The sequence below is a fragment of the Garra rufa genome, unplaced genomic scaffold (assembly GCF_049309525.1).
Source record: "Garra rufa unplaced genomic scaffold, GarRuf1.0 hap1_unplaced_736, whole genome shotgun sequence".
Classification (NCBI taxonomy): Eukaryota; Metazoa; Chordata; class Actinopteri; order Cypriniformes; family Cyprinidae; genus Garra; species Garra rufa.
This window is the reverse complement of record NW_027395001.1, coordinates 1-11,824: the sequence shown is the minus strand read 5'-3', so window position 1 is coordinate 11,824 and position 11,824 is coordinate 1. Positions and strand designations below refer to the sequence as shown.

At 26.2% G+C, this 11,824-nt stretch overlaps 1 protein-coding gene across 1 annotated transcript; it reads right to left on the bottom strand.

Moving 5' to 3' along the window:
• Nucleotides 1–2,109: 2,109 nt before the first annotated feature.
• LOC141317328 (megakaryocyte-associated tyrosine-protein kinase-like) lies at nt 2,110–11,408 on the bottom strand (the record flags this gene model as incomplete). The annotated part of the gene is made up of 6 exons (XM_073833068.1): nt 11,360–11,408; nt 5,268–5,434; nt 5,079–5,194; nt 4,709–4,928; nt 2,262–2,355; nt 2,110–2,175 (listed from the first exon to the last, which is right to left on the bottom strand). Coding segments are annotated over exons 1-6 (712 nt in total), but the record flags the coding sequence as incomplete, so codon positions are not given.
• Between the last annotated feature and the right edge of the window lie 416 nt (nt 11,409–11,824).

Sequence of the window (11,824 nt, the reverse complement as noted above, 5' to 3'; positions counted from 1 at the left end):
ATAGTGGTTACACTTTTATCTTTATTTTTTCTTGTAATTTTTGTCTTTTAAGCAATAATTTCAGACATAGTAGCAAATTTGCCTTTTTTTTTTTTTTACATTTTACATGCACTTTAATGCTAACAATAACTAAATGAAGCCTGCTTATTAAATTATATATATATATATATATATATATATATATATATATATATATATATATATATATATGAGAAAATTGTCTACTTACAAAATAATATAAATATATATATATATATATATATATATATATATATATATATATTTAATTTTTTTTTTTCAAAAATGATAAATGTTCACTATGTAACATAGTGATTAAAAATAAAATAGAAATAAAAATAAAATAGAAATAATACATAAAGCATTAACAAATAAATCATTTTTAAACAATAATGTTATTAGTGTATTACATATTAAATATACATTATTAAATATTTTGTATATAAAATATAAGATATATTACACATATATTTATTCTTTTAATAATATTTAAATGATTTAATTCATATGTAATTGAATTTATATATTTTTTACATTTAAATATATATATATATATATATATATATATTTAATATATTTTTTTTCCCAAAAATGATAAATGTTCACTATGTAACATAGTGATTAAAAATAAAATAGAAATAAAAATAAAATAGAAATAATACATAAAGCATTAACAAATAAATCATTTTTAAACAATACTGTTAGTGTATTACATATTAAATATTTTGTATATAAAATATAAGATATATTACACATATATTTATTATTTTAATAATATTTAAATGATTTAATTCAAATGTAATTGAATTTCTATATTTTTTACATATATATATATATATATATATATATATATATATATATGAGAAAATTGTCTACTTACAAAATAATATATAAAATATATATATATATTTAATATATTTTTTCCCAAAAATGATAAATGTTCACTATGTAACATAGTGATTAAAAATAAAATAGAAATAAAATAGAAATAATACATGAAGCATAAACAAATAAATCATTTTTAAACAATAATGTTATTAGTGTATTACATATTAAATATACATTATTAAATATTTTGTATATAAAATATAAGATATATTACACATATATTTATTCTTTTAATAATATTTAAATGATTTAATTCATATGTAATTGAATTTTTTTTTTATTTATATATATATATATATATATATATATATATATATATATATATATATATATATATATATATAAACACATATATATATATATATAAACACATATGCTTTTTAAAAACCAAATAAATAAAATTTAAAACAATATATTATAAAACAATATATAAATATATAAAAATAATATTAAAATATCAATAAAGTAAAATAAAAAATATACAATTTAAACAAATTAAATAAACAAAATTGCTACTATAATACCGAAAAGAGCACAAAATATTAGCCCATTTTAATAAATAAAAAAAATTTTTTTTTTCATTCTTGAGAAGCCCACATGAGACAATACAAAATATATTAATTATAAAATAAAATAAAATAAAACGAGGCATGTATTTAATTAAATAAAATTCTTACAATATAAATTCTTATATATAAAAACACATATAATTTTAATAACATTTTAATAATTTAATTCATATTTAACTGAATTTATATATTTTTACATTTACCGTTTCTAGATGAAATATAATGTACTTTATCAATATTTTAATTAAATGCAAGCATTTATAGGCATTGTATTTTATTTACATATTGTACATTTACACTTTTTATTATTCATCATTATTCATTTACATATTTATCATGTATTTGCTTTGCATTTTTTATTTTATTTTATACATTTAATTACAAAATATATGTATTTATTTACTTTTTTTGGCCAAATTTTGCAAACATTTTTCACCAGATGACTTCTCCAATCACTGAATTTAATGCAATGTAATAATGTTGCATAATGTATTTCTGATATATTCATTAAAAACGACAGCATACAGTGTGCAAGTACTGCTCTCATCCCAATTAGACAAATGTTGCTCTCTAGTGGTTATATGAGAGAACTACAATAACAAACTCCACATATATATTCAGAAATAAAGCATACCGCCAAACTCTCCCTGTCCGATGGCCTCTCCTAATGTCAGCTTGGATAGATCCAAAAGCCAGCCGGCTGTAAAACAGAGCCAGATTTACCATGTTAAACTACTAGAAACTCAATCTTCAGGTATTTTTGGAGCGCTTTCGAGTCAAACTTACACTTTAACAGCTTGGTCTCAGCAGATTTTGTTCCTTCCTTCTTCTTGGGCTTCAGGAGAAGTGTAGCGAGGGCGCCTTGATTTCCGCTGTAAAACTGTCAAACAAACACAGCGTTCACTAAACCAGACACAAAGACAAACCACATGTGTTTGAGGTTTAAAAAGAAACAAACACACAAATTTCCCCTTTAAAAAACCCTTTAAAATTTCCAAAGAAAGTAGAAGAGGGAAGTTGAGATGAATTTCCAATACTTGATCTAAATCGTGATGCAAAACATTCATGTAAAATCACATAGACATTGCAAAAAAAAAAAAAAAGTACAACAAAAAGTTGTTTAAAAATCATGAAATACAGATTTTCTAGATAAATGTAATATATTTTCGTGGGTTTGATTGCTTCTATTGTCTGTCACTATAGTACTGTTCAATAATTCAATAATTATATTACAATAATTATAATGATAAATCATATTTAAAAAATTATTTCACATCACATACCCACCTAAAAAAAAAAAGAAAAAAAAAGATAAATTATTATATTAAAAATTGACTCACACTGCATGTCTAAAATATAAATCTGAAAAAATAAAAATGGGTAAAAAATAAATGATGTTTATATTTAATTAATATTATATATGGGTATAATTACTATTTAATATTTATACTGTAAACAACAATGAATTTACACATTTATATTTGTTTTAGATTTTGAATATAATATATGCATTGTAGTTTTATATTTTTTGAGAGATGTGAAAGAGGCCATTAAAATAAATACATAAATTAATAAATAATGACTAAAATAAGAATGTGGAAAATTTTGAAAAATGTGGAAAAATGTTGATAAAAAAACTTAATGTGTTGTTTTAAAATATACCTTTTATATGTATATTTACTCATATTTTAAATTAAATCAATGTTTAGATTTAATTATTATTATTATATATAGGTATATTTATTATATAATATTTAAATTTACACTTATCAACAATAAATTAATTTCTATATTGAATATATATCTTTATAATTGTATTATATCTAGAATATTATATATGTATTTTATATATTAATAATAAAAGATGTGAAAGATGTGATTATAAATAAATAAAAACAATTTGCTCACACTGCATGACTAAAATATGAAAGTGAAACATTTTGAAAAATGGTGAATAAAAATGAAAATGTGTTTTTTTATGTATGTATATATATATATATATATACACACACACACACACACACACACACACACACACACACACACACACACACACACCTTTTATATTCATTTTTATTTATATTTTAAGTTAAATCAATGTTTAGATTATAATATAACATTTAATATAATTATAATTATTATATTTACACATTTAACAACCATAATAACAACCTTATATATTGAATTTATATCTTTACATTTGTATTATATCTACAATATTATATATGTATTGTTGACTTATATATTAAAAGATGTTAAAAATGTGATTAAAAAAGCAAAACAAAAAACAGTTTGCTCACTGCAAAAATTGGAAAAAAAAAACGTGTAAAAATGGAGAAAAAATATACATTTTATATTTATATCTATTTATATTTTAAATAAAGGTATATTTATTATATAATATTTATATTTATACTTTTAACAACCATAAACTAATTTATATATATATTAAACGTATACCTTTAAAATTGTATTATATCTAGAATATTGAATATGTATTGTAGTTATATAAATATTTAATGTATTTAATTTTATATATTTAACTGCAAAAGAAGTGAAAGAAAGAAGTGATAAAGGTCCAAATATTATTTTAAAAAAAATTATAAATTATACATATAAATTAAAAAATAATGCAGCCACGCCAATAAATAGCCTCAAAATGTCTAGACAGACAGACAGACAGACAGATAGATAGATAGATAGATAGATAGATAGATAGATAGATAGATAGATAGATAGATAGATAGATTTTGAGGCTATTTTGGAATGTTAAATTTTTTATTCATGTATTTATTTATTATTATTATATATTTTTTTGTATTTTTTATAATTTTTGGCCCTTTATCACTTTTTGTTTTCACGTCTTTTGAGGTTAAATATTAATATATAATATTACAGATGTAATTAAGTAAACAGCTTTCACGCTGACCACTTGACAGCAAAAAAAATAAAAAATAAAAAAATAAAAATGTAAAAGTGATGGAAAAAATCGTCGTAAAAATGCCCAAACGCACTGTTAAAAATGGATATCACACCACACAACTGCTTTTAACCGACCTCCCCCTTCAGAAAACAAAAAAACTGCTCAAAACCATCTGACGTTCACCACAAACGAGTGGCCCACTTCTCATTTCCCGCTCAAAACCACAGGACGCGAGCAGCGCGGATGTGTGTCACTGGAAAAGCGAGATAAATGAAGGAACGCGCCAAAATTAGCCGCTTGAGTGACGCACCTCGATCATGTCGATGAGGTTGTAGAAGAACTGCTTGTTGTCGATGGTCAGTTTGTTGTCTTTGAAGATGACTCGGTAGTGGAAGACCTTCTCGCTGAAGCAGACGCACAGAACAAAGTCTCCGGGATGCCGAACCGACTCCCGAACGAGGAAAAGCCCGTCCTCCGCGGGTTTGAGTTTGCCCACGGCTTGCGGTCCGGATAGTTCGCCGTGAAACCATCTGTGAAGATTGTAAACAGCGTCAGGGCTAAACTTACCTCTGCTGATATAAACTAACCACATCCTGTCCTTCTGTGGAGTAACTAACAACAACATTACAAACTTGTTCCTCGTCGCAGTTCTTCAGAACTAAGTATTTCTGCTCACTTACGGCATGAGGCTTAATTTGGGGTCGATGCGGAGGGCTTCCCTTTCTCTCAGATTCGAACCCGAGACCAGTCCTTCCTCTCCCGTCGTGTTGTGTCGGGCTCTGTATTCTCCTTTCCTCTGAAAACAAACTTTAGTCAAGCTCTGGTGACTTTAAATTAGAAAATGTGTTTAGGAAAGGTGCGCATTTTACCGTTCCAGGTCCGACGACTGTCAAGATGTCGCCTTTGTGATACGCGATTTCAGTCGCTTTAGGTTTGCGATGCTGCTTTTTGGCGACGCACTGCGTACCTGCCGTCCAGTTCTTCTGGAGTAAGTGAAGTAGTAACGATAGAGTAAGAAGTGAGGTGTGGAAACCATCTGGAGGTGTCGGGTAATATTAGCATTATGTCTGACTTACCATCGCCATGTGTTTATTGAGCATTGAACATCTGAAGATCTTCGAACCGTCAACCTGATGGAGAAACCGCGGTAAAAGCGAATAAGAAGTTATATACTTAATCTAAATTACATTTCTTATGTTGTGGGCACAAAAAAAAAAATTCGAAAACGTAAACAAAAAAGGCCGAAACAAAATGTTCAGATTTGTTACCGCAGAAAGTAATTAAAATAACCATAAATTGGCCGAAAAAAAAAAAATACAGAAAAAAATTGAAAATGTAAAAACTAAGACATTAATTCTATAATTCTAAAAAAAAAAAAAAAAAAAGTAAAAAAAAAAAAAGTAAAAAAGGGCCCAAAAATGTATTTACGAAACAAAATGTTCAGATTTGTCACCACAGAAAGTGATTAAAAGTCATAAATGGACCAAAAAAAGGCCAAAAAAATTAATTTATCAAAACAAAATGTTCACGTGTCACTGCAAAAAGTGATTAAAATAGAAGAAAAAGTGATAAAAACCACACATTAATTCTAGTTTAATAGCAATAATTAGTCACCTTAAAAAGTTAAAAGCTAATCAAAAAAGCCCCAAAAATGTATTTACCGAAACAAAATGTTCAGATTTGTCACCACAGAAAGTGATTAAAAGTCATAAATGGACCAAAAAAAGGCCAAAAAAATTAATTTATCAAAACAAAATGTTCACGTGTCACTGCAAAAAGTGATTAAAATAGATGAAAAAGTGATAAAAACCACACATTAATTCTAGTTTAATAGCAATAATTAGTCACCTTAAAAAGTTAAAAGCTAATCAAAAAAGCCCCAAAAATGAATTTACCAAAACAAAATGTTCAGATTTGTCACCGCAGAAAGTGATTGAAATAGTCATATATGGGCCAAAAAAAAAATTTTTTAAATGTAAAAAAGACGCATTAATTCTATAATTTAGCAATAATAAATTATCAAGCCACGTAGCCACCATAAAAAATTTATAAAAAAAATAAAACTAAAAAAAGGGCCCAAAAATGTATTTACGAAACAAAATGTTCAGATTTGTCACCACAGAAAGTGATTAAAAGTCATAAATGGACCAAAAAAAGGCCAAAAAATTTATTTATCAAAACAAAATGTTCACGTGTCACTGCTAAAAGTGATTAAAATAGATGAAAAAGTGATAAAAACCACACATTAATTCTAGTTTAATAGCAATAATTAGTCACCTTAAAAAAAAGTTAAAAGCTAATCAAAAAAGCCCCAAAAATGAATTTACCAAAACAAAATGTTAAGATTTGTCACCGCAGAAAGTGATTGAAATAGTCATATATGGGCCAAAAAATGCAGAAAAAAAATTTAAAATGTAAAAAAGACGCATTAATTCTATAATTTAGCAATAATAAATTAATTATCAAGCCACGTAGCCACCATAAAAAATTATTTAAAAAAAAGTAAAAAAAGGGCCCAAAAATGTATTTACGAAACAAAATGTTCAGATTTGTCACCACAGAAAGTGATTAAAAGTCATAAATGGACCAAAAAAAGGCCAAAAAAAATAATTTATCAAAACAAAATGTTCACATGTCACTGCAAAAAGTGATTAAAATAGATGAAAAAGTGATAAAAACCACACATTAATTCTAAAATAGATGAAAAAGTGATAAAAACCACACATTAATTCTAGTTTAATAGCAATAATTAGTCACCTTAAAAAGTTAAAAGCTAATCAAAAAAGCCCCAAAAATGAATTTACCAAAACAAAATGTTCAGATTTGTCACCGCAGAAAGTGATTGAAATAGTCATATATGGGCCAAAAAAAAAAAAAAAAATTTAAAATGTAAAAAAGACGCATTAATTCTATAACTTAGCAATAATAAATTATCAAGCCACGTAGCCACCATAAAAAAATTATAAAAAAAATAAAACTAAAAAAAGGGCCCAAAAATGTATTTACGAAACAAAATGTTCAGATTTGTCACCACAGAAAGTGATTAAAAGTCATAAAAGGACCAAAAAAAGGCCAAAAAATTAATTTATCAAAACAAAATTTTCACGTGTCAGTGCAGAATGTGATTAAATAGTCATAAATAGACCAAAAAAATGCAGAAAAAAAATTAAATGTAAAAAAAAGACATTAATTCTATAATTTAGCAATAATCAATTAATTATCAAGCCATAAAGCACCAAAAAATTATTTTAAAAAAAGGGCCCAAAAATGTATTTACCGAAACAAGATGTTTAGATTTGTCACCACAGAAAGTGATTAAAATAGTCATAAATGGACCAACAAAGGCCAAAAAAAAAATAATTTACCAAAACAAAATGTTCACATTTGTCACTGCAAAAAGTGATTAAAATATTCATAAATGGCCCCAAAAAACCTACAAAAAAATATTTGAAGGTGTAAAAAAAAAAAAACACATTAATTCTAGTTTAATAGCAATAATTAGTCACCTTAAAAAAAGTTAAAAGCTAATCAAAAAAGGCCCAAAAATGAATTTACCAAAACAAAATGTTCACATGTCACCGCAGAAAGTGATTAACATAGTCATATATGGACCCAAAAAAAAAATGTAAAAAAAGACACATTAATTCTATAATTTAGCAATAATAAATGATCAAGCCATGTAGCACCATAAAAAAATTATTTTAAAAAAAGTTAAAAAACAAAACAAAAAAAAAACATTGAGATTTGGTACCACAGAAAGAGATTAAAATAGTCATAAATGAACCAAAAAATGAAGAAAAAAAACAAAATGTAAAAAAAAAAAAAACTTTAATTTTATAATTTAATAGCAATAATTAATATCAAGTAACATAGACACCTTAAAAAAATATTAAAAGTTGTACTACGGGGCCGTTGAATGCTTGAATCTGATTGGCTGACGAACGTTCTAGAGGTGTGCATTATTTTTAGGGAAAGGCATGGCGAACATAGTTCCAGGCAGTTTTTGACCGCTGTACATATCACTTCGCCACACAATATCAGTTATTTCAAAGGTACAGGTGCCACCTTAAAAAATATATATATATATAAAAAGGGCCCAAAAATTTATTTACTAAAACAAAATGTTCAGATTTGTCACTGCAGAAAGTGATTAAAATAGTCATAAATGGACCAAAGAAATTAAGAAAAAAATCTAAACTGAAATTAATAATAAAAAAATGAATAAGAAATTAAAAATGCCTCAATGCACAGGAATTTAAAAAATATATAAAATTAACATTACACCATTTTTTAAAATAAAGTATTTAAAAACTCCTCAATAAACATGCTAAATAATAATAATATTGTAATAAGGCATGACACCTTGACTGCAAAAAATAAATAAACTGAAAAATTAAAATCTACACGGTGATTAAATTAGTTTAAAACAAGTAAAATAAAAACTTTTTTTAAAAATGTATATTTTTAAAATGAGCGATATTTAGAAAAATAATAATAAAATACACATTCAAAATGAAGTTAACCGTTTTGCATAACCCCTTGACTGAAAAAAAGCTAAAATGTGTCCTAAAAAGGCCCTAAAACGATTTGAAACACGTTTAAAAAAAAATATATATAAAATGATTTGAACGCTTACAGTAATTGCAACTGAAATAAATTAAATTACAAAAAAAAACACATTATGTCATTTAATAGCAATAATCAATATCAAGCCATTTAACCACCTTAAAATAGTTTTGAAAGGTAATCAAAAAATGCCCCAAAATTTAAAAAAATAAAATAAAATACTCAATACACTTATAAATTAAATAACCGTCACACCACAAAAAGTGATTAAAATGGTGAAGTGCCCAAAAAAAAAACTCGGTGCACAGGAATTGAAAAATATATGAAATTAGCATTACACCAAATTGACACTTTAAAAAAGTATATAAAAAAATCCTCGTAACACACATGCTACATAATAATAATAATAATAATAATAATAATAATAATAGTAATGCCACAATGCATGACACCTTGACTGCAAAAAAAAAAAAAATCAATCAAATAAACTAATAAAATAGAGAAATAAAAAATAACAACATATAAAGGTGATTAAATTTATAAAAACATTTTTTTTAATGAGCGATATTTCAAAATAAATATAAAAAACAAAATAAATACATAAAAACCCAGATTCAAAACAATGTTAAACCATTTTGCATAAGCCCTTGACTGAAAAAAAAGCTAAAATGTGATTTAAAATGATCAAAACGGCCCTAAAACTATTTTTAAAACATAAAAAACGCTTAAATTGACTACACGATGAATTACAAAAGACACCTTAAATACACTTGAATCTTTGTAGTTTCAAAAACGTTTAGAATGTTGAGGGGAAAAAAACACACTCAATATGAAAATTTAAAAGAAAAAAATGTGATCTAAAATGATCAAAACGGCCCTAAAACTATTTTAAAAACATAAAAAAACGCTTAAATTGACTACACGATGAATTACAAAAGACACCTTAAATACACTTGAATCTTTGTAGTTTCAAAAACGTTTAGAATGTTGAGGAAAAAAAAAACACTCAATATGAAATTATAAAAGAAAAAAATGTGATCTAAAATGATCAAAACGGCCCTAAAACTATTTTTAAAACATAAAAAACGCTTAAATTGACTACACGATGAATTACAAAAGACACCTTAAATACACTTGAATCTTTGCAGTTTCAAAAACGTTTAGAATGTTGAGGGAAAAAAAAACACACTCAATATGAAAATTTAAAAGAAAAAAATGTGATCTAAAATGATCAAAACGGCCCTAAAACTATTTTAAAAACATAAAAAAAAAAACGCTTAAATTGACTACACGATGAATTACAAAAGACACCTTAAATACAGATGAACCTTTGTAGTTTCAAAAACGTTTAGAATGTTGAGGGAAAAAAACCACACTCAATATGAAAATTTAAAAGAAAAAAATGTGATCTAAAATGATCAAAACGGCCCTAAAACTATTTTAAAAACATAAAAAAACGCTTAAATTGACTACACGATGAATTACAAAAGACACCTTAAATACACTTGAATCTTTGTAGTTTCAAAAACGTTTAGAATGTTGAGGGAAAAAAAACACACTCAATATGAAAATTTAAAAGAAAAAAATGTGATCTAAAATGATCAAAACGGCCCTAAAACTATTTTAAAAACATAAAAACCACTTAAAGTGACTACACGATGAATTACAAAAAGACACCTTAATTACAGATGAATCTTTGTAGTTTCAAAAACGTTTCGTGTGCATCCTTTTTAGTACAGATTAAATTACGAAACACCGACAAACATCCTTATTCACAATATAGTCAAAGATTAAACTAGCAGCCTAAACTGAGTTTGATTTCACTCACCAGAATGCGTTTGTTTGTGAATATGCAGCGGGTGTCACTCCATGTGAGCAGCGACACATTCATCAGAGGTTTATTACACACTCACTCACTTCCTCGTGATATTCACAGAGCCGCGGCTCTGACGTGTTTTCCACCCCTATTTATGACCATATAAGATGGCAAAAACATAAGGCAAAAAAAGGCAAAACAGACACAGACGGGTAGCCTGATGGTTTTCTCCGTTTATTTAGTGAAGCAGCACTACACAGATATTCCAACTGAAAGAAAGACCACACACTAGAATTATTCACAGTCCTACGAAACCAGAACAAACACTCAGCGGGAACGTTTCAAAAACGGCGGGAAACGATTGCGTTACACGTAAAAACAAACCCAAGCAATGTGAAGAATCAATTCAATATACTAACAGCGATCTTTCTAGCAAACTGCGCATCTCTCGCTAGGTTGGATTTGACTCTTGTATATAAAAATCGTAAGAATAGAGAGGTATTACATTATATTATATTGCAATATGAAGAACCGTAAATTCACCTCCTCGTTCGCATTTCAAGTACTTTAAATCTTTACCGCAGGCACAAGTGAAGAACCACAGACCCTGTCGAAACGCCAGCTTCATGTCGTGAAATGAGCGATTATTCAGTATGCAATTCAAAATAATGATAGCAGAGAAGTCTATTTATTTATTCCGTGTATAAATCCAGTGTCGGGTTAATAAACAACCACACAAAGCTGAATCGTGTCGCGTTTTTGACAGCTTATTAGTGAGCACTAGTAACTATACGTGTTTTAAAAACTTAATTTAAGATACAAGGTCAAGAAACTAATCGTTTTGCATTAACATCGTACATAATGTTATTATATAATAATGTTATATAGAAGAGAATTCATTTAGGTTTATAAATATATCTAAATAATTCGGTTTCATACAGTGGGATCCAAAAGTCGGAGACTTTTCGTTTTTTTTTTGTTTTTTTTTTTTAGAGATGAAAAAACATCGGTTTACATATTTCATTGTCGCTAAATTAGCGTAAT